Source organism: Podarcis bocagei (genome assembly GCF_964188305.1).
Source record: "Podarcis bocagei genome assembly, chromosome: 9".
NCBI classification, from domain to species: domain Eukaryota; kingdom Metazoa; phylum Chordata; class Lepidosauria; order Squamata; family Lacertidae; genus Podarcis; species Podarcis bocagei.
The window spans coordinates 36,068,930-36,093,501 of NC_138134.1; the positions used below are offsets into that span (position 1 = coordinate 36,068,930).

General features: G+C 40.2%; 1 protein-coding gene across 5 annotated transcripts in view; it reads left to right on the forward strand.

Moving 5' to 3' along the window:
• Window positions 1-24,572, forward strand: part of MARCHF1 (membrane associated ring-CH-type finger 1) — a 117,933-nt gene that overhangs the window by 33,660 nt on the left and 59,701 nt on the right. For 4 of the 5 annotated variants that reach the window (XM_081209072.1, XM_081209073.1, XM_081209071.1 and 1 more), the window contains one exon: window positions 8,150-8,289. The exons of the other annotated variant lie outside the window; for it this stretch is intronic. In XM_081209072.1, coding sequence (XP_081065198.1) covers window positions 8,188-8,289 — 102 coding nt within the window. In that variant the 5' untranslated portion in view covers window positions 8,150-8,187. The remainder of the gene's footprint in view (window positions 1-8,149; window positions 8,290-24,572) is intronic. 5 annotated transcript variants of the gene reach the window in all.

Consider the following 24,572-nt stretch of genomic DNA (forward strand, 5'->3'; position numbering starts at 1 on the left):
ATGGATAAATTGAGCAGGTCAGAGGGTTGAAAGAGGCAAGTACAGCAGCTGTCGGAAAAGAATACCTGAAGCAGTCTTTACAACCACTGAAATAAGTGTTGAAAGCTGAACCATCCCCCCTTTCAAATAAAAATAGAATTTTTACTACGCTCACACTCTGAAACTGGATAAAGGGAATGCTGTTCAGATTTCTTAAAAAGCAGAACATGATGTAAATAGAACTGAAGGCATTCTTAATGAGGTGAGAAGTGCAATGAATCTCTGTAATTTATTATGTCACATCAATAATAAACCGGTCCTTTTCTTAACCAAGCGCAATTCAAAGTTCTGTCTTTAAAGTGCTTGCCATTAAAGCCCTGCACAGTATGAGACCAGGATACTTGCCTGCCTCCACACCAGCTTGTCCATGCAGTGTGAATTGTGACCATCATCTGAGGTCCTCCTCTGTGTGGAGAAATTGAAGCAGGTGATGGCTGAGAAGAGGGTTTTAGGTCTTGCCTCAGTTGGTAGTATTCTGTGTATGCAATGTCCTTCCTTGGGAGGCTGACAGGGACCCAGCACCTATGTTCTATCTTTTTTAGTGTCAAGCCTTTATTTTCCATGACTTTTTATGTTTTACTGTGTTTTTATTGCTGCCAGTTTTTACCCAAAGTTTATACTTTCTCATTTTGTTATTATCTTGTAATACCTGTTTGTTTGTTTGTTTGTTTGTTTGTTTGTTTGTTTGTTTGTTTGTTTGTTTTACTGTGCAAGCTCTTATACAAGTATTTGAGGAACAGTACTGCCTAGGATATGGGACGCGGGTGGTGCTGTGGGTTAAACCACTGAGCCTAGGACTTGCCGATCAGAAGGTTGGCGGTTTGAATCCCCGCGACGGGGTGAGCTCCCATTGCTTGGTTCCTGCTCCTGCCCACCTAGCAATTCGAAAGCACATCAAAGTGCAAGTAGATAAATAGGTACCGCTCCGGGGGAAAGGTAAACTGCGTTTCCGTGCGCTGCTCTGGTTCGCCAGAAGCGGCTTAGTCATGCTGGCCACATGACCCGGAAGCTGTACGCTGGCTCCCTCGGCCAATAAAGCGAGATGATCGCTGCAACCCCAGAGTCGGTCACGACTGGACCTAATGGTCAGGGGTCCCTTTACCTTTACCTTACTGCCTAGGATTTAGCATAATTTCACCCCCAGACCTTGCAGGAGCATCATGCTGTCTTTCTGTGTGTACAAATATCAGAGCCCTGTGTGAGAGAATATCAGGATCCATGGGGGCAGCTATCTTACTCTTCTTTCTCTGGGAATGCTCTCTGGCCTAGGCTCTTATCAGCTGTGTGTAAAATATTTATACAATTGTTCTTAGGAGCATTCAGGCTCTCATTTGCACACACTCACTCTCTTGTACCGTGATGTGAAAAGCAGTCAATTTAACAACTTCACAAAAAGGGGTGAAAATAGTCTAGGTTTCACAGTACTATATATGAACTTCTATTCATTGTACATGTGGGTCTGCTTTATAGAGATTTAAATATGTATGCATGTACTGTATTTGGAAAAATCTCCCCTTTGCTTTGGTAGTAACATATGAGACATACTGAAATATATAAAGGAAGCTTAGGTTAAGTCCTTAAACCTTTAACTTTGACAGGATGTCCATTAAGATATTTTCTTCAGAGTAGTTTCTGTTCTCTACACTATGTGTTTAACCTTGTTTGGTTTTAAAAGGGGGTTCTTTTATTCCCATGACTTGCCCATGCTTCATACTTGCAGACTGTTCAGACTGTTCATCATATACCATTTTCCCCTGCAACAGTTAATATAAACCTTTGGGGGTTTTCCTCCTTCTTTTTGGCAATCAGCATCTATGCTCTTTTCAAGAGATTTCCTAGCTACAACTTTTTTTGTCCTTTTCTCTAGCTCTCCAATTAATCATTGCCTAAATGATTTCCACCTTTCCCCTCCCTGGAATTAATGCATAACTTTCCAGTACCACCAAACATGCACTGCATCTGCATTTGTGGCATAATACAGTTTGATACTTTTTTTTGTATCTTACAGGATATATCACACCATTTATATATCATTTTATAAACATTTTCTTTCTTGCATCATTGGGAAACGTAATTTCACAATTATTGTAATTCCAAGATATTTTACTTTTAGATATTTTCCCCAAAGCCTGTTAATAGTGTATTCCAGGTTAATACACCATCTAATTGTGCAAAGCAATAAACAAAAGACAGGCATCCGCTTAGTTCTTTCCAAATACTTTTCACCTTTCTTTGAGGAAGTTTCTGTAAAATTCTTGTTTCTGCTGTTTTAAATTAACTAATGACAAGTTTCAATAACAAATATTTAACATTTGTTAATGAAAACCAATTATTTTGGACTCCGACAAGTCAAAGAATTAGGACTTCTGTCAAGCTGTCTGAAATAAAAGCTGCACTTGTATTTGATTGTAGATCATTCATTTCCTAGTAATTCTCTGAACTTAGAAGTTGTTGAATAAATACATGCTGTATGGCATTAGCTAAACTGCTACAGAGAACAGGGATCAAAGGGGTAATTTTCTCTTGAAGTGGGAATTAGTGACAGATGAGTTCTAAAAATAGAATAGTGTGTTTTTGTGTGTGGAGGTGGAGACTAGTTATGTCCTGACATAATATTGAATTTTATAGGAATCTATAAACTTGCTTTCTGTACTATCATGCTGTTGCTACAGAGATTTCATCATATTGTTAATTGGGTGGAGATAACAAAGATGAATTAATTTGGTGATACCCAATGTTAGTCATACTCAGGAGCAGACTCTGTATGACTTACTGGGATGTCCCCCATTACTAATACCACACACCTGGATTATAGCCAAAATAGAACCAGTGAAAAATGAGGAGACATCAGCAAGATTGGGAGAACCCAAAAGGTTGCAGAGTTGGTAAACCACAAAGATCAGCCCAATGAGGATGCTAAGCAGCATGTAATATAGAACAAGAGTTGTAAAACAAAAAAATGAATGTGAGACAATGAACAAAAGTGGAAAGTCCTGCTTGGAAGCAATGCCTGGCTGGTACCCTGAATAGAAAAACTCCTTTTAGGAGGGGAGATACACTGCACACACATTCTTTAAAAAGTTAAGCTAAACTGGTCAGCACACACTTAAAACAAGAGTGATGGTTATAGCCCCACTGATTTCTTGAGTGTGTGGCAGATTGGTTGCTTCTCCTACTCCCCTCACCAAACCCTGTGGCTTTCTCCCCTTTCCCTCATGTACTGCCAGTGGCATTAGTGGCAGACTGAGAAAACGGGTTTGGGTACACTCAGCCTGGATATAGACTGCAACTGTTTGGTGCAGATCCTTTTGTCCAATACAGTGGTACTTCGGGTTACAGACGCTTCAGGTTACAGACTCCACTAACCCAGAAATAGTACCTCGGGTTAAGAACAGTTTCAGGCTAAGAAAGGACCTCCGGAACGAATTAAGTTCTTAACCCAAGGTTGCACTGTACTCTTTCAGTTTATTTGATATGCCTTCCCTGTGTCAAATTTCCCTCTTGTTTACCAAGCTCACCATATTGCTATTCCTCAAGATTGGAAAGGGCCTAGGGTGACAGTGACAGACCACACTCTTTGCACACAGAAGGTGCTAGATTCAATCGCTGGCATCTCTGGATGTGCCTGGGAAAAGCTGCTTTCTGAAACCCGGGAAGGCTGTGGACATTTCTGAGCTAGATGGACCAATGGTCTGACTGTTATAAGGCACCTTCCTATGTTCCTTTTATATTCTCAAGGAAAGTAGCCATTTGTAGGCCTTCAATCCAATCTGGCAAGATAAAAACATGACCACTGATAGCAGTAGCAAGACCAGCAACTGAAAAAAGCATACAATGTAGGCCATTATTATTGTTTTTGCATTTTAAAAAACAAACTAGGGAATACAGCTGTCTTCCCCTTTTCATGAAACCATTGTCCCTGGATAGCTTGTCTTCCTTTTCAGCCCTCTTTGCTAATACAACTGTAACAGATTGCACTAAGTTGATAAGTACTGGTGTTGGGCATGAGCTACATGTCTGTGTATGAGAGCTTTAGAGGTCTAGCAGTCCTCGGCTCTTTCTCTTTATGGCACATATTCTTTCTTTGCCCTTCAATGATACTGAATAACTACCCTGAGAGACAATGTGTGTGGGGGGGAGGGGACCACACACATCTCCCAGGACCCTGATCCAATTATATCTGCATTAATTTATTTAGATTATCTTTGACCTACAGGCTCGTTGTTCACATCACCCCAGTTAGCCATTGCAACTGGTTCAAATGGCTGGCATTTTAACTTTTTGTAATGTACTCTTGAGTTGTGCTTTCCTTAAGGCTGGTTTGGAATGTTGTAAATAAAAACTGCACCTAGTTTTTTGAAAAACTTTCTTATAAATAAAATAGAGTATTGTTAGCACGTAGGAGCTCAGATCCCTCCCCCACTACCATTCTAGTCCTGGGCATTCTTGTCCATCTTTGCTAATGTGTTTCATAACCCGCAAAATTCCTTCATTCTGTTGCTGTTAGGAATCTTGCCAAGAAAGGGGAATAAGTCGTTCAATATATGTGTGGGAAAATGCTTTGTGTTTCATTTCCTTTTGTTTAATGCCATTTGTGTGTCTTATTAAGGAATCAGACAGCATCAACTTTTGACTTAAAAGCGTCTCAAATCATTTCTTGTTGAGATATTTAAATTACATGGCATTAATAAAAGAGAGCTGCCTTTTGTAGATGAAACAAATGTTAATTTTAATACATCAGACTGTAATTTGTATTAATTTTCTTTAAATTTTACATCTCCCTTGAGTTATTAAAAATATTGGTTTGAACCCAAGTGTAGTTTCCAGGGACAAATCAAGGGACAAACTGCTTGTGTCACTCACCACATTCCAGCACAGCTGTAGCCAGGAACAGCCATATACAAGATTGGGGAGCCTATATGAACATATGATATTGACTGTATGGATTTATTGGCCTGGTGTTCTTAGACTCAGTTGGCCACAGTAATTTCAAGTAATCTTGTGTATGTGAATATTAGCTCAAGTAAGATCATATTAATTTCCGTGGGAGTTCAACACAGTTTAAAATTACAGAATTGCAGTGTTCCCCCATTGCATCGGAATATGCACATTATCTAGGTATGCAAGAAAGTACAACTAGTTATTATGCTTGTTTTTTATTGTAATTTGTCAAAAGGGGCCAACTCTCAAACCCAATAACATATTGCTGTGTGTTATAATGATCCCTGAGCGCTGCTGTCTTGATTTTCATCTGTGATCAGACCCTGACTGAGCAATATGACAACAGAAGTATGCAAGGGATGCAAAAATTTTATATTCACAGGTTGAGTAGGCAGCATATTTTCCAAAGCATAATGACTCCTTAAGCCTCTAGAGGTGCCTGATTTTTTGCATGAATTTGTTAAGGGGGACCAGTCAGTCTAGTTGGCAGCCTTCAGCTTTGGAACAGCATTTCCAATTGTTTCCAAAAATTTGGCAGAGGACAAAACATTTTACCTAGAATGAATGTCAAGATTAATGGGCTGTGTAAAAACTTGTGAGTTGTCATTATAGGCAGGAACTTAGAGGACAACTAAGTGGAATTCCTTTAAGAGAAACTGCTAGCCACCCAACAAACCAACCCTGAAATTTTGGGGAGCTTCAGAAATCTTGTAGTGCCTTATGAGGGTGGTGCAGTGGTGATGAGGGTTGAACTGGTCTGATAAAAGCCACATTGCCACTATCCCTAAAAGGCGATGTTTTGAATTACAGCCATTTTCTTCCTCATTATCATACCATAGTATTCATATTGGTCATCATTTTTCTCCTGATACATATTTTGTTGAGTTAATGGCTGTTTTGGCAAGTATCACTTAATGTGAATGTGTACTTCTGCAATGAAAGATTTTCTATGAGACATTGTGCATTTTCTATGTAATATACCAGTTCATAGAATCCTTTTGTTCAAGGGTCTCTTGAAGTCGTTTAGAAGACTTATACATTTCAGAAGGCTTGGTGTGATGACAGATAGCATAGTACACAGTGCATATCTGGACCTGGAATGTCTGAAAGGTCTGTTTTAGTAACAGCACTGCTACCTCTGTACTGGATCTGATTTGATTCAAAAGTTTTGTGTTAACTGTCATCAGTGTTGCTTTTATTATTCAACATAAATTGTGACTATGCTTGAATTCCACTAAAAAATATGGAGTGTACGTTTTGGTGATAATTACTCTTGGAAAGTTTAATTAAGCAAGATGCATATAAGACAATGAGAGAGCACAGCTTTCCATACTAGGAGGTTTATGGTAGGTTACCTTCATGAATGCTGATTTTTGAATGAGTGAAATGTTCATTAAATCAAAATAGTGGAAATGTGTGTGGTTATAACAATGGAGTGGACTGTACCTGAGCAGGAGAGTAACTGCAAGTCCCACCTGGCTTATTGCAGGTCGGAACAAAAGCTGGTGAGGCAAACTATTCAGGAAGTCTTTTAAGTATCAGATTCATCATATTCAGCATAGGGATTTTCAATAAAAGAATAACGAAGTAGACGGATATGTGACATCCACAACTGCACCTATTTGCTACAGTGACTTTGTATACATTAGTTTTAAGTGGAAAGGAAATTAATTTTCAGACTTTAAAGTATTAGGTAATAAACCTGTTCTCACCATCTGAAATAAGCTAAAAAAATCAGTACATGTGATATGTAACTGTTGTAATTAAATGAACTGATGTTTTGAACTATTTTCAATTTTATATCCTCCTACTAACTGGGAAGGAAACTTTGGTTGTTCCAAGTGAGCCTACCTACAATTATGCATGTTTAGGATCACATGCAATGTCTTTCTTTTTTAAAAAAGCATAAGATATTACTGTTGGAGTTGTACCATTTCTAACAGGGTATGATCCAGAATACAGCTGTGAAGTACACTATTGGTTACATGTTTCATAAATCTGGAGTCTAAAGGCAGTTGATCTGGGATTTTTTTATCTGAACATTTTAAAATTTGTTAACATAAACTTGAATATAATGGGGTTAATTCTGGAAAATGTGGAATATATTTTCAGTTGAAGAAGTTTTGTTATTAGAATGTAATATTTATCCATGTGTGGTCTTTGATCTGCTGGTGGTACATGACATTTTGAACCTGAAGAAAGCATTCATTAATGCATGTAATGTAATATTGTGTGCACAATTCTCCCAGTATATATGCATTTTAGTAATTTTCTGTATGTTTCCTATGAAATCTCAGTCCTAAAAACATTGGGTTGGATCCAGATTTAGAGTAATCCCACTTAATCCAGTGGCTATACTCCAGGGGTGGGGCACCTCAGGCCTGGAGCTCAATGTGTCTCTCCAGGCTTCTCTCTCTGGCTATCAGTATCTTCTGTCGACCAAGCCACCCCTCTGCATCATACCCCTTGCTGACCCTGTCCCATGCCCTCCTCAAGTGCTGTTGCCTTGATGAAATCTGCTCTTGAATTGTGATGGTGCCTCTTGCTTGCCTACATTGGGGGTGTATGTATGCAGAAACCTCTTACTTTTGAATTGCTAAAATGTAGCCTGCTTACACCTTTTGCTCTGCCTATTTTTTCCTTTGCCTCCTCCCACTATTGACACATACCCCCTTGAATGTTTCCAACAAGGTAATACGACCCCCAGATTGTACATGGTTCCCAATCTCTGGTCTACTAAATCTGGATCCAATAACATTTACTTACAGTAAAGAACCTATAGTTTAACTTCACAGGTATGCCAGAAGCCACTGTCCCATTTATTTGGGACTTGTTTCTGGATAGAAGTGTGTTTAGGATTGATGCGTCTAGATCAGGCTTCCTCAATCTCAGCCCTCCAGATGTTTTGAGACTACAGTTCCCATCATCCCTGACCACTGGTCCTGCTACCTAGGGATCATGGGAGTTGTAGGCCAAAAACATCTGGAGGGCCCAGTTTGGGGAAGCCTGGTCTAGATTCCCCACTCCCCCTTGCCCCCGTCATTTTAGTTTTATCGTTTATAGGCAGATCAAACACACGCACGCATATATATATATAATTGCATGCCCAGACACATACATGCAACAAACTAAAAATACCACTGTTTCAGGGAATGTGAATTATTTTCAGAATTTCAGAAATTGAAAAGGGATAAGTGGAAGGAGAAAATGTTGGGCTGGTGCCAAGCGATAGCTCGTAATCCTCACAGACTCCCAAACAGCACAAGAACCCCTGAGGTCACAGGTGATGCTTCACATATCTCTGCCTTGGTGAGTGAAAGTTCTATTTCATGATGATGGCATGTGCAAATCCATACCAGCAACCTTTGAAAGGTGCTAAATTAACTTTTTTTAAAAAAAAAACCCCAGTAGTGCTTGCGCCTTATTGTACTTTATTTGAAACCACTTTAGCTTTGCCTGCTTCTTTTTGTTTTGCTTTGAATGCAAACTGTTGTATCTTCAAACTTTCCAAGTATATTGTACTTTTGTTGCCAACCACCTCCCCCCTTTTAATTTTTTGGCTCGCATGTGTTGGCTGTTGAAATAAAATTGCTGTTCTCTCAAGGTGAATACAGAGTTGCACGCTTTGACATCTATAAACAGAAAATTTCCTTTTCAGCAGCTTCAAGAGTATTGTTAAGGTAAAAATGACCCTTCCTACAAACAGATATGTTCGGCTATTTTTAATAGTTGTCAGTGCATGACATGAGCAGAGGGCCCCTATTTAAAAGTGCTGCTTTGCTTGGTTTGTAAACTTGCCTATGACATGGATGAAAAAGAAAATGTACGGTATTTTAGAATATTGTTTTTCATGTGTTCCATAGGGTGGATGATCGCAGGCTTTGACAGCCAAAATATATACAGTGGTACTTTGGTTGTCAAACTCAATCCCTTCCGGGAGTCTGTTCAACTCCCAGAACGGTTTGAAAACCAAGGCACGGCTTCCGATTGGCTGCAGGAGCTTCCTGCACTCAAGTGAAAGCCACGTCAGACGTTCGGCTTCCAAAAACCGTTCGAAAACCAGAACACTCACTCCCAGGTTTGCGGCGTTCGGGAGCCAATTTGTTCAGGAGCCAAGCCATTCGACACCTGAGGTACCACTGTATTGGAAAAGTTACATTCCATTGTACTTTCTATGAGTGATATTTAACTAAGTTTTATTTAGAGTAGACCATTTGAATTTAATGGCCCTAACTTGGGCATGTTCATCAACATCAACATGTATACTCTTAGTAAATATATATTTATATATCTTGAACAAATGTAAGAGACTGCATTAATGCAACCCATATTTTACTGTTCTGAATAGTTGTTCCAAAGACATAATCAGTGCAATCTGTTTTTGTCTGAAAATTATATGTTGCCTATTGTTCATGCTGAAGGTTATTTGCTTGAGGGATGCTAATTTTTCCCAGCTCTTAGCTGCCATTCGTACTGTGTTGGGAGTAGGAGTGGTTTTAGGTTTCGATTTGAATGCAATTCTATGCAACCTGCCATTAGGAGGTTCATTACCAGCTCCAAATCACTCTTATTCGTAATATTTTATAAATATCCCAGTACAACTACTGTGTGTGAAAGTGATGCCCCGTTTTTTATTAAAGAAACTGTGTACATCCATACTAGTGCTAGGCGCAACTCTGAATTTCACTGAAGTCAGTAGTATTTAAATATTTTGCACAGGAGTGCAGCCAGACTTTGGAGAGATGCAGCTTCCTGAATAAGAGTTTGAATAACCAAATTGCTCATGATTGAGGCCTGAAGATGTTTTGCCAACTACCTACCCGATTGTCAAAAGGCAGATATGCCAGAATAAAGGGGAAGGAGATGTTGCATTGCATACTTGCCCAGCTGTGGCAACTTTGTTTACTGGATTCTTTTATGCACTCTCTTTGCCAGTATCTTATCTTTTCTTTTTTAATCCTGAACACAGTAAGCTTAGTGTATGAAGACAGAGGCTTTGGGGGACAGTGTTGACATTCTGCAGTGCTGTGTCTTGAGCCACAAGTTGTTGCTGTGCATCCAGGACAATGCATAATCAAGCTCTGCCACATCCATTGTAATAATAAGGGCATTAGTATCACTGTGCAGGTTTGTATTGTGTCAACAGACCACAATTCTAGACCTGTTAGCATGCTATTATATTTCTCTGTTCTATTTACTTGCCTGACTGTTGTACATACACTCCCTCCAAAAGTTGCTACCATTTCTTTAATATTGGTTGCTTACTGCATGAAAACAATACTTTATAAATGGACATTTTAAGTCATGCAAGAAGCAGAATAACTTGTAGTCATTTACAATGTAGCATGTGCCCAAGGTACACCCTATTTTTAGCATATTGCACCTACTTACTTAGCTGCCGTCTCAATATTTTGTCTAGAACATTTATTTTGTGAATAGAACCATTTATTCTGAGTGAAATTCTTACCCAAACTCTTGTATTAAAGTGATAGAGAGTTGCTGCTTTGCTCAAAACAAATGGCATGTCAGTTTTCACACTTTGCTTTTCTTCAGCAATGCTTAACATTTTCGGTGTTTTACATGAGGCAGGCCTATCCAGTCAAGCATTACTAAAGAGCTGTCAAGAAGAAACATTGGAACAGGGAATGGGAAAGAAAGGAACAGCCCCTTCCGTTGTTGAAACACGGACCTGACATCAAAACAGAAGAGAAGTGAATAATTGTTTGAAATCAGGTTTCTTTACTAAGGCGAATAATAATGTGGAAAGCTGGGCTGAGTTGTGGAAGACAGCAGAGGCAAATGCTTTAAATTTGCTCTGGGAGACTTGTCAGGATGAGTACATTATTTTTGTCACTGGGCACTTGGAAAGGGATAGCGAGTCGTTTGTGGAAGAAGTCTGCTAGTACTTTCTCACCTTCTCCTCACCCTCCAGTCCACTTTCCTTAGGGAAAACAATTGACATATGAAGTCTAGCCACTGTCTAAGTATGTGTGCTGCTGACTTCAAAATGGTCTGGAAGCTGTAAGAGAGCATGCTCTTGTGTTGATAGTAGGCCATTTTTCTAGAGCTTCTAAGAGCATATGACTGCAGCCCCCACTCCCCAGATACCTGAATTTTCCGTGGCCTCTATTCTGTTGCACTTTAGAACTTGATGCTTTACTGGAAAGAATATAATTTTGTTGGAATTCAGAAGCTAGCAACAATAGTGCAGGTTGGAAGCTGTAGCTGGAAGACTAGATCCTGATAGGAGTGTCATCTTTAACGCATAACATTACTTCAGCCTGTTGCACTTCACATAGAATTCAGTACATTTTCCAGCTGACAAGCCCTTAAGTAACATTGGTATTGTTAGAGATATGAAACCTGGGTGGGGACCAGAAAAAATGGGGAGGTGCAGGGAATTTCTTTCCTGGATCTTTTCTCCAAAGCCTTTTCCCCCTGAAAATTTGAAAAAAGGAAAGGAAAGGAAAAAAAGTTGTTTCCTTTTCAAATGAAGAATATAATTTGTGAGACAAAACGCTTCCCCAAAATGATTTCTCATTCAATAAAGACTTTTATGTAAGACAGTGTACTATATCAGATCATTGGCATCCAAGTCCTCACTTGTGAACTGGCACCACAACTCTCAAATGCAAGAGCAAGATGCATTTCAGCCTCAGGGGGGGCACTGCCATTATCAAAATAGAAGGAAGAAAGTTTCGTGTGACTACTTTGCTTGTGAAAGTGCAGAGAAGCTTGTTTCTTTCTTAATAATATTTTTTTATTTTATTTTCAGTTATATACATTTCAATAGTTTTACAGTCATTTTAACATTTCAAAACTCAATGTCATCCTTCCTCTTTCTGTGGTTTATATTTACCATTTCCTGCATATTCTAAATTACTCTTTTATTCATCTACTTTAATTATTTACTCTTATGAAACTGCAGGTTTTTACAATAATCCTGCCAATGTCATAAGCTGTTTACAGTTTGTTTGTAAATACTCAATATACCACTTTCATTCCTTTCAAAAAGGTTTGTCGCCTTGATTTTTTGTTCTTCTGGTAAGTTTCTTCATTTCTGCATAATCCATGAGTATTTGTATCCAATCTGCTTTCGTCGGGACTTCTTCTTTCCATTTTTGGGCAAATAGGATTCTTGCCGCTGTAGTCGCCTACATGAATAAATTTCTATACTGTTTGGGTAGTTCTGACCCTATAATTCCCAGAAGGAAAGCTTCTGGTTGTTGTTTTTTAACAAATGTTATTTTAAACATATTTTTCAATTCATTATATATCATTTCCCAGTAACCTTTAACCTTACTGCGAGACCACCACATATGATAGAACGTACCTTCTTTCTCTTTGCATTTCCAACACTTACTCGACTTTGATTTACACATTTTTCAGAGAAGCTCATTTTTTCAATCTGGGCAAATTTACAGGAGCAAAGTGGCAATGAGCTGGGACATCTGGGATCTTACATACACATTCACCTTTCCCTTAGAATTCTGGCCTTTTCGTTGTGTTTTAAATGTATTGTAAGTCTCCATGGGAACTTCAGTTAGTGGGCAGCAGGGCCAGCCAAGAACGTTTTGTTGCCTAAGTAAATGCTTCTCCCCCCCCCCCAACTCCAGTTCAGGGTGTAAGGCTGATCAATTTATTTTGGCATATCCTTTCCCATTCCTGGCAGTAAAAATACAATTAACAATTTGCTGCTCTTTCATAGCAACCAAAATTGGCTTCCTCTTGTGGTTACTGAGAAGAGTGTGCTAAACTTACCCACCTGCCCAGCTGCCATAAAAGAAAAGACCTTTTTCATCACCTTAATTTCTACTTTCTTACTTTTCTTTTTTCTAGAAAAGGAGACCTGGACTTTTTGTCACCTAAAACCTCCCTGTCAGCCTCTGTGATAGAAGATAAAAGGTTTAATTTAGACTGACACTGGGAAATTACTAATAGTGGCTAGAAAATAAGCTGGAAATCTTTCAGGATTGGGAGCATGTAAAAACTTTTGAAAAGGTGAAAGAAAAAGGAGCAAAGTTCAATCTGTTTACGACAAATTAGACTCTTCATTGGGAAGCTGACAAGAAATTCAGATACAGTATATGGAAAGAGAAGGCAGAGTTTGAGACAATGTTAGAAAGAAGGGGAAAGGATGACTTTCACTTTCCTTACTGCGAAAAGGCTAGTTTGGGGTGAAAGTAGTGTTGTTGCACAAGAACTCCAAATCGGTGTTAATTGTGCAACCCGAATTGGCCAGTGAGTAATTCCTACCTGAGAATGGCAACAACCAGCAACACCTGTTGAGCGCCAAGGTAATAGTGATGCTTGAACTAACCACGGATAAAAGAGAATACCGTATCTATAAATAACATAACTGTTAAGAACACAACCCTTAACAGCTGCAATTTCCCAGTTGCTATTTCTTGGCATTTTGGAATTTGAGTGAATATCAGCACAGTTTGTTAAAACCTTTGGGGGTTTTTTTTTGGGGGGGGGTGTTAATTTAATTAGCTTACAAATTCTAGGCTATGCCTACAACTGTCTGATCAGGAGAACTTGAAATTGAAAACGAGAAACTCAATGGAGCATAAATTCCCAGATTTTTCTGAGAAGAAAAATTATTAATTAAATTAAAAAATTATTAATGGTTAAAGAAGTCTTATAAGTTTAGCTCTGCGAAGGGTTTTCTAACACCTCATGGCACCTTAATAAACTACAGTTCCCAGGATTCCTGGGGGTGGGAGCCATGACTCTTTAACATGGTGTGATCCTGCTTTGAATGTATAGTGCAGATGAGGCCTTGGTTCAGACTATTGACACAGCTCTTGGGCAGTCAAGAGCAATGGCATATATAGAAAAGTTGCTGCTTCTCAGCCTCAGCATAATATCCTAAAAGATAACATGAGGTTGAGAGGAACTAGTAGATAACGCCATCCCTTGGCCCAGATCTCCCTTCCCCATATTATCCCATACTAGTGAGACAGACACCGGAAGCAAAGGCAAAGCAAATGACTTCTTATGACTCTGTCGTTATTTCAACGCAACACTCAAGCTAATGCACGAAGCCATTTTTATATTAATTTTATTCCCTCATTTAAATATATGTAGAGAATTATCTTAAGTGGGCTAGAGAACAAATTTATACTTTCATGCAGAAAAAGCATTTTGAAATCTAGTTCAGATATGGTTTACTGTAATGTCTTAGCTATGTGTTTATGCCACTAAATTTAACAATTCAAGCATTCTCTAAGGAAAAGAAATCATTGGGGGTTTTTTTTACCATGAACATTGTAGCTCACCCATTTCCCATGCAGTTATCATTCTTTCTGAATAATATTTTCTTGGTTGTGTTAGGTAAGAAAATAAAATTCAGCCTGATTTGTAGGTCTGAATGGATGCTATACAACAAATAAATCTCAACAACACTGTTTAAGTTTCATTATTTAAAAGTACATATTTTTGTCCTACCCCCCAACCCCCAATGTGTACATGTTTACCATTGGGACTTCCAGAGCATATGCCAAAACATTTTTTGCTGCCTTGGGAACTACATAATTCAAGATAGCTACTAGCAGTAGGATTGTAAAATGCTTGAATCTAAGAGGAGGAAAAACTATGGCTTCCCTTCCATTTCCTTGCTAGTATACCCAGTGAATCGGTGTTAATGCCTCTTGGAAAAATCTGCTGCTCATGTTTGTTTTCCACTTACACATAAAGATTTATCTTTTTACATATAGCCGAAGACTGAACTATTAGCAATATGATGTGTACATATTGCCACCACCCACCTTTCATTGCTAGCCACCCTGGACATATTTCCCTCTTTTCTTTTCACCTGACCTATTTTGGGTATGCTTTAAGTGATTTATGATGAATCGTCTTTGAAACCTGTGATACCCATTGCACCTTACTGATTTCTTATAGGCACTTAGTGTGCCCCCTTTCCTACAGAGACTCCTTAGTAGGGATGGATAATGTATTTGGTGAGTTCGCATACCCAAAGCGGACTTAGCCCAATCTGCACCTCCCAGACTATTGTGTGGATCAGATGTGGGTCTGCTTTGGAATCTGCACTCCTATTGGATTCCATTACAATGTGATCTGAGAGCTGAGCTTTTTTCCTTTTCCTTTTTACACATACTCATGCCCTGGAACAGCTAGAAAGTGTTACTTATGCGGCACATTTTGTAAATCTTACTACAGTTTCCACAGGATATGACAGCATGTCTTCACTCTCAAGGAGAGTGTACATGGGAAAAGATGTCTGTCTCCCTGAACCCTTAGGGGCAGGGTTTTTTTCCCTTGTACACTCCCCTTTTCCCCCTTGCACAACCTCCCTGAAAGTGATGGCACATCATCACACCTCCTTTTCCCCCCTTAGGGTTAATGGCAGCAAGATTTTCCACACATGTGGCAGAAGCATCACACACTAGCAGTTCCAGACAGCTGGCATATGTAAAAAGAGAAGAAAAGCAGTTTATTTTAAAGGATTTTTCTGTGTCTATTCTGTCGTATTTCTAGTGAATACATATGGAATGGAAACTAACTGGATTAAGACTGTTCTATCCAGAGGTGTACCTAGGGTCTGTTGTGCCCTTGGAAGGAGCTGTATCTCCCCACCCAAATCAGTTCACCACACGGCTTTGTGCTGTGGTGCAAGAAGGACGGAAAGTTTTTCCTGCATTTGATCTTGCTGCAACACACCTATACATTATATGTTCCGTACTCTGATTTGTGATTTTTGTGCCTCCTCAAAGCCTGCACTGTCAGTGGGGCTTGTTTCGCCAACCCCTAGGTACACCTCTGGTTCTACCCCTCCCAACTGTGACTAGACTCTGAGGCTATTGGCACCAATTAACCTTTGCTTCTAGGCTAAGAGCAGCTTGATAGGGAATATTCACAGGGATCGTGGTGTGGGGAAGAGGCTAAGCTCCATGTTCCTAATCCTGATTGTGCCTGAACTTGCATACGTACACAAAGGCTGCTATTGAAACCTTAAAAACTAAGTATTTTAATTGCAGTTGGTCCTAAATTAACAGTGCTGTCTACCTGTCTTACAGATAGCCATAAATGTAGCAAAGAGTACACTGAGAGAAATTCTAAATCTCACACAATTATATTTTTCTTAAGGGAAAACGATACACATTTTCTTAAGGGTGTAACTGGATACACATTGGAAGAGAGATTAGTAATATAAAGCCTAGCATTAGCACCAAACAGTCTCTTGGTTCTGTGGTTGAAAATCCAGGCACAATCCATGTAAAAGGTGATGCTTGCATTATAGTTTGGTGACATCAGAGTTTCTTGGTCTTCATCAGGATCAAGTGCTAAAAGCAAGCACCTCCTTTGGCTGACTCCCAGTTTCTGAGATCTGTATGGATGGTATAAAGCCTGTCACTTTGGGGCTAGAAATAGTCCCCCAAGAACCATTCTGTTTCCAAATCACAGTGGTGCCTTTGTTTTATAATCAAATCTCCAAATATGTTTGAGGTGTTGATGTGATTACTAGATTCTCTTTGGAGTATAGCAGGAACATTAGGAAGAACTTCCTGACAGTAAGAGCTGTTCGACAGTGGAATTTGCTGCCAAGGAGTGTGGTGGAGTCTCCTTCCTTGGAGGTCTTTAAGCAGAGGCTTGACAACCATATGTCAGGAGTGCTCTGATGGTGTTTCCTGCTTGGCAGGGGGTTGGACTCGATGGCCCTTGTGGTCTCTTCCAACTCTGATTCTATGATTCTATGACCTGCATCAATGCAGACCTGGATTTCCATGTGATTGAGGAATATTAGTTTTGTATACAAAACAGAGAGAGAGAATGTGTGAAATAATTAATGAGAAAGCCAGTCATAAGCTTTCTCTGTAACATTACCAGAGGGTAATCTTCCTGTTACTTGTGAAAATCTGTTCTGGAAAATTAGTAAGTCAGGCAAGGACTAAGCAATTAACCTCCCTGTTGGAAAGGTGAAAGGGGTTGTTCTCATCATAGCTCACTGGAGGCTTCTGTCTCATTGTACATGCAGTTAATTTGAGCAAATACATAGTTATCTTTTCCCACAACAAAGTACAGTTTTGATTATACTGTAACTCCTGGCATGGAAATGTGCTATGATGCACTTCCCATCTATCTGGCTATGCAGGCTTCAGCTAGAAGGTGCCCTATTGCGTAATGTCCAGAGGCCAGTTATCAAATCAAATGTACTTATGAGGAGTAGACTAGACAACTTCCCTCTGTAAGCTCTCACACACATACCCCACACGCAATAGGGACTCCACAGTGTGAGCATGCTATGCCTTGGGATCATAATATTTGAAGAAGTGCCACCTCCCCAACAATCTGCCCTCCTCAGAGATGTATGCCAGGCACCAACTCTTCCGTCTTTTCAAGGCATTTTCTTTTAATTCATCCAAGCGTTTAAATATATTCTGATTATCTTAAACATGATTTATTGTGCTTTTACCTTTGGTTTTTGTATTCATTCATTTGCTGTTATTCCTTTCTGGAATAAACAAATATTGCTTGTTTATACAATAGCTAACAGAATTCTGGTGTGCTGTACAATAACAAGTTAAATGCAATACAGCAACATAGGACAAAAACCGCAATGATTTTTGAATTAATTAGAAAAGTAATTGGAGTTCTTCTGAAAGTATCAAAGAAATTCAGGTGGTTTTACACTAAGATATCACAGAGGCAGTGAAATACATTGTTTACTTGGCTGTATTTTATCTGAATTGCTAGTTGAATCCACTGCCATGAACGATTTGAAAGTGCTTGGAAGCTTATATGGAACACAAGGAGTCATATTTTGCTTATCTTATTGTAGAAATAAAAACAAACAAACAAAACTAAAGGAAATTGAAATATTATTGAAATACCCCTGTCATTTTATTTTATTTTTTTAAAAACTACAAATCAGTTCATGCTGCTTCTGTTAGCATGGAAGTGTAATCCTTCTTCCATGAAGATCAATTTAATTTAGAGAAATGGTCCGACAGAACTATCCCTGGTACCACACAGGAATGATTTTGAACTGACTGATTTGTCCTCAGGTTTCATTCTCTTATAAACTGAAAGGTTGTTTTTATCCTTGTTTTGGTTTCATGCCTCTCTGATAGCTTAGATGTAATTACCAACATCTGGTCCCACTGATTTTTTTACATTTGGACTCCTTGGATTTTACATTTTTATCACTCAGGTTCCAGACATTCTGTTTAGAAACTTGACTTTTATTACTCATTTAGCAGTGATGAGACAAAACACAATTTGCTACCTAAGAACGAAAGAGTACCTGCTAGCAGCCTGCAGGCGAAATGAGTATGCTGAGGATATTGTCACAACTTTATAATTATATGGGGATTTGGGGAAAACTTGGATGAAAACTTTTGAGAACAAATGAGAAGGCTCGTGAGGAAGCTATTGTGTGGGTAGCTTTTTTGTGTGGGTAGCTCCCGCCGGGCGCGCAAGGCTTGCGGACATCTGCCTGAAGCACGGGGTGTGCTCCACAGCGCACCCCGTGCTTCGGGCTGCAGGTTCCCGCCGGGCTCCCAAGGCTTGCGGATAGCTTCCTGAAGCCTGGAGAGCGAGAGGGGTCGGTGCGCACTGACGCCTCTCGCTCTCCAGGCTTCAGCGAAAGCCTGCATTCGCCCCATAGGATGCACGCACATTTCCCCTTCATTTTTGGAGGGGAAAAAGTGCATCCTATAGGGCGAAAAATATGGTAGGTATAGTGATTTCTCATTTTGCTTTTGTCGCATGCAGCCATATGGAGGTAAAGCTGCTCTTCAATAATACTGTTCCTTAAATGATACCTGGGTTAGCTAGCTCTGTCGTTTCTCCTGTGTATTTGCTTAGAAATTTGTTGCTTATCAGTTACCAAAATGTGTAAAGTTCAGTCATTTTGTAGAATTATTCTTTTTATTTAAACAACTCTGTAGAGTAATGAGATTCATGTAGATAAAAAAAATTAAGTAGATTGAATGCAATTTGTTCTTTTATACATGAGAAAATTCAATACAATTTTCTATTTTGTCTGCTTTTCACTGAAATATAATGGACTGCATAGGATGCAGGAATTACATTTATTCATCCATAGTCTCCTGTGATTAATGAGTGTTGGTACCTGGAAAATCTTGGATGTTTTGACGCTAATTTGCATAGTAGCATATCAGCCTACTATGATGTGCACTTTTGGTGTGTGCAGCCTTGAGAAACATTACTTGTCAAGTTTTATATATTTATATCTATATATATGCAGTTCTAAATCACTTAGTATTTAAAAATGTTTATGCAGTGCAGTATACAATAAAGTAACATAAAAACAATGGACCAAATCCAGTGTCGTGCTATATTAAAATCAGTTAGTTGTATGCTTGTTCTTCTGGTGAAATATTTTGCCCTAGTGGAACATCGCTGCACAAGAGAATGCATAAGCGGTTTGTTGACAACTTTGTCGTACAATAGATTTCTTTGCAATCCTGTGAACACTCACCTTAAAATAAGCCCTATTGAACTCAATGGGATTTTCTTGCTTCTGATTAGACATGCATAGGAGATCAGTGTAAAACCTTAATGTTCATTTTACATATTACCATATAATAAACATTTTCTGTTTGGCCTGTGGATAGTTTTGAATAAAGAGTGCCATGTGAGAGCCCCTTATTACTTTCATTACATTTATGTACAAAGATGAAAACGTGTCTCTCTCTTGAGATGTAATTGTGTGTTTGTATGTTGATTTTAGAGTATAATCAACTTACGGTGCCTCAGGCCCAGGAATGCAAGCAAGAAGGAGCAAACACTGCACACAATTTTAATTGATTATGCCAAGGTCATTCCCCATTATGATTATAATGTAGCTGGATACTGGACTAGGGTAGCCCAATTGCTGACCAATGTCGCATATCGAGCCTGCTGGCTGGGATCTGAAGGGAGGGAGTTGTCAGAATTTAGGGAATGGTTCAGCTTGGTTCAGGCTATTCCAGTAAGCTCCCACATGAACCTGGGTGCAAGGGAGCCAGCCCCAGCCCCTGACGTAGAGCTGAGGCCTTAGGATAGCCCCACCCAAGCTCCCTTGTGGGGGTCGCCTTATTAGACTATGGATCCTGCCCCTTCCCCACCAACATTGCAAGTTGTGACAAAGAATAACTTCAAAACATTTTGTTGTTGTTGAGAACAAAACAAGTATATTTGGTGCTTTTTTCAGGGAGCACTCAAGGGTAACCAGTACTGGTACCTCTTTTTGTTGTTGTTAAAAAGTGTGGCATTTACTGTAACAACTTTGTGGTGATTACAGGCACCTACTTTCCTAGAAGAAAAGCACTGAGTATACTTTGTAATCTACCAACTATGCATGTTGCGATGAGAAGGCAAAAATCTCATCATGAATTAGCCAATTGTGTGGTGAGTAAAATTCCTCCGTAGTCCTCTTCAACAAGTAAGCCCATAGCAAGCTTGCTTTTGTTTTCTTTTTAACTGAGGGAGGGAGAGTAGGGAATGCTGTCAACACTGACACTTAGCTGCGGTGTCTGCTGCAATTTATACATATGGAGTGGACTGAAGTGTTCAAGTCTGTTGCTGTGGTCCATGCAGTACTTTGAAGAATATTCAACTATTTCACTATACCTGCCTTGATCTTATAACAATGCAAATGACTATGCTTCTTTCAATATCCTGGCATAATAAAAATGTCACTGCAGCCGTTTGCCCCAAGATCAATATCTCCTACTTCTGAATAATCATGAGTGAGTCACTATTCGTTTTGGCTTTTAAGCAGCAGCAGGAGACCATTATGCAGCAAAATGTCCTATTTCCATTATTACTTTTAGGTCTTCCTCAGTTCATGTAAGCATCACAGATGGTGACTGGGCATTTTCTGATAAATTCGGTCATTCGTCTCTCTCAGCCACCCCCCCCACCCCCTACCCTTCTCTCTCTCTCTCTCTCTCTCTCTCTCTCTCTCTCTCTCTCTCTCTCACACACACACACACACACACACACACACACACACACACACACAATTTTACAAACTTTAAAACATCCAAAGACTTCCCTCCTTCTCCTTCCATGGTTCATAACTATTCAAATCAATTTTCCACTTTTACATAAATCAAATATTATTTACTCTAGATTCAGGTGGTAGCCGTGTTGCTCTGATGCAGTTGAAATTAAAAATTAAAAAATAGGCCAGTAGCACCTTAGAGACCAACTTAGTTAGTTCTGGGTACTGTATAAGCTTTCATGTGCATGCACACTTCTTCAGATACGAAGAAGAATTGTGCATGCACACGAAATCTTACACCCAGAACTAACTTAGTTGGTCTCTAAGGTGCTACTGGACTAATTCTTAATTATTTACTCTGTTGAATTTATTTTAAAGCTGCCAGCGTTTTCAACTGTGTACAATTATTTTCCATACATTCAATATTTCCCACTCTTCTTAAAATATATGTTCTTCGTGCTCGCTTATTCTGTAGGTTAAAACTGCAAGTTCTGCATATTCTAACACCTTAAGTTGCAAATCCTCTTTGCAAGGGACCTTGCTCACTTTCCATTTTGGGGCCAACAAAACACAGGCTGCTATGTCATTCCTACTAATAGTGAAATTGGCATCTATTCAGAAGGCCCCTGCAGTTAGCTAATATTTTATTATTATGTATCTTAACAACACATGGATTTCACCACGGAGCACTTATGAAAACCTGTTACAATTGAAAAGATCCCCCCTTTCCCTTACCTTAGGTAAAGGTAAAGGGACCCCTGACCATTAGGTCCAGTCGTGACCGACTCTGGGGTTGTGGCGCTCATCTCGCTTTATTGTCCAAGGGAGCCGGCATACAGCTTCCGGGTCATGTGGCCAGCATGACTAAGCCGCTTCTGGCAAACCAGAGCAGCGCACGGAAACGCCGTTCACCTTCCCACCGGAGCGGTACATATTTATCTACTGGCACTTTGATGTGCTTTCAAACTGCTAGGTTGGCAGGAGCAGGGACCGAGCAACGGGAGCTCACCCCATCATGGGGATTCGAACTGCCGACCTTCTGATCGGCAAGTCCTAGGCTCTGTGGTTTAACACACAGCACCACCCGCATCCTTTCCCTTCCCTTAAATCTCTATATATTTTAGTGCTGAATTCAAAGTGACTATTCAAAGTAGCTGTACGCCAGCTCCCTCGGCTAATAAAGCGAGATGAGCACCACAACCCCAGAGTTGGCCATGACTGGACCTAATGGTCAGGGGTCCCTTTACCTTTTTATTAGGGCCACACATTTTATTTACTTCCTATATTCTTGGATCTCTACTGCCCTTCAAGGCAACTGAGAAAACTGTTGAAAAAAGGCAGGAAACCATTTAACAGATAAAACAGATTGTGGTTGTTGATCTGGGATGAGATTTTGGTAACAAGGGATTTGAATTATTTGGTAACTATAAGCTTCGGAGAAACACAATGGTTGGTAATGTAAAAATGGAATGTGTGTTACAAATCAACCCAATCTTTCTTTTTCTTGCCTACACCTTTCCAGTTCACCTCAATATAGCTGCTGAAGTTCACATTTTGTTTAAACAAACTGTAAAACTTTATTTGCATTCATTGATTATAGAATGCATACTCTGGGGCCATAGAATTTTTCATATAGCCTAGGAACTCAAAACAATGCAACAAAATTTGAGTAGTTCATTTAAAAACAAAACATGTGTTTTTATAGAAACAATGAGCTTGCATTGAATGAATAGGAAAGTGTCGTGTTGTCTTTTTAAAAAATTCTTTTGTTTAGCTATTTTAGTGCTGAAAATTAAGTTTGTCTGAAAAAATCTGAAAAGATTCTAAATGCAAATGATTCAAGTTAAATGTTGAGCAGCGGAGAAAGCTAGTACAACCAAATGGGCCCTATAGAGTGCTACAATTAATGAACTTACAGCATTAAGAAAATAAATCACTCGCAATGTTTCAAAAAATGTACTTTGAAATGTAGAAGTTAAAATGATAAATAGAAGAGCAAAACATTAAGTGCTTTGAGATAAATTAGCAGATGAAATATTTTTCTTAATCAGTCCTGAATTTAGTTTCATTGCATTGACTTCAGATTTGGAAAATGATGATCAAAATGAATATTTGTAAAATTGTTTTGCTGTATCCATTGTAGGAGGGAAAGGAAAGGTCTAAACTAATAAACTATTGCTTATTACGGTAGGTATCTGTCAGGGAACTGCCATCGGAGGAACAGGTGGGGAGAGGGCTCACGGAGGCTGAGAGGGAATCAGCAGCGAAAGCAGGGACCAGCAGGGGGAGAGATGGGTCTCTGGAGGAAGGTCTCATGAATGCGGAGAGAGACGCAGCAGCTAAGGCAGGAACTAGCAGGGAAGAGGGAGGGCTCAAGGACACGTCCAGCGAGAACAGCGGGGAGGTGTCAGAAGCTCCCATAGGGAGACCCATTCCTCGCCGGAAGCTGTCACGTCGTGAGTCCAGAAGAAGTGTTTCCGTTAAGGAGCTTCTATGCTGGAAGCGCTTCCGAAAGCAACCACTGTCGGAATCTGCAAGTGACTAGGGCAGACATGTCTGAGGAGCTCTGTCACACACAGAGGTTTGTGGAGTTGCACAAACTCTGAGGGACCACGATTTTACGCACAAGCAGCTAATCATCCCATCACAGCATTCCGACAGTCTCTGTAAGCTGTGTGCAGGAGAAGGCATCATGAGTGACCCAGCCGGAACCGGAGAGGCAGGAGTTGGAGCGGGTCCAAGCTTGGAAGAAAGGTACCGAGCGTTGGAAATCCAACTGGCGCTGCAGACGGTGAGGCTTGAGGAGAGAAGGGCTCAGGATGCAGACAAGAAGGGGAGAGCCACCCAGTTCAACAGAAAGGTACCAGGATTGGTGCAGAAGTTTGGGGGGGACCCCAAGGACTACCATGCCTTTAGGACAGAGATGCAATATGCCCTCAATGTGCAGTTTGATGAATTCCCTGATGAGGAATCGCGAGTGGCTTCCGTGATTGGGCATCTTGAGAGGGGGGCGAGGGACTGGGTTCGACCCCTGATGGCAACGCACAATGACGTCCTAAAGGACATCATGAAGTTCTTTCGTGCAATGGATCTCATGTTTTCCAGCGATATTGAGGAGGGAGTGGTGCGCAGACAGCTAATGGCTTGCAAGCAGGGAAGCCGATCTGTCCGTGAGTACTGGACTGAGTTCACCATGCTGGTTCACAGATTGGGGTGGGATTTATCGGCGGCACCCATTCAAATGCTTTTTGAAGAAGGCCTTGCTTCGGCTGTGAAAGACGAACTTTCCCGGGGTCCTAGGGCAGATTCTATGGATCAGCTGACTAAATCTGCGCTGACCATAGGAGCGCGCCAGGAGGCGAGAGCTTTGGAGAGGCGGGAAGGGAAGGGGGAACGCTGGAAGGAGTTCCGCATTCCTGACATTCCAGAGACAACTTTCCCGCCGGCAGAGCCGATGGAAATCGGAACAGCGCGCACGCGCGCAGTTTCAAAACCCAGTGAGGGGGGAAAGAAGGAGGGAAAAGGCGCCCGGAAATGCTATCTCTGCCAACAGCCAGGTCACTTTGCCAGAGTCTGCCCCCAGAGGAAGGAATGGCAAGGGATAGTGGGA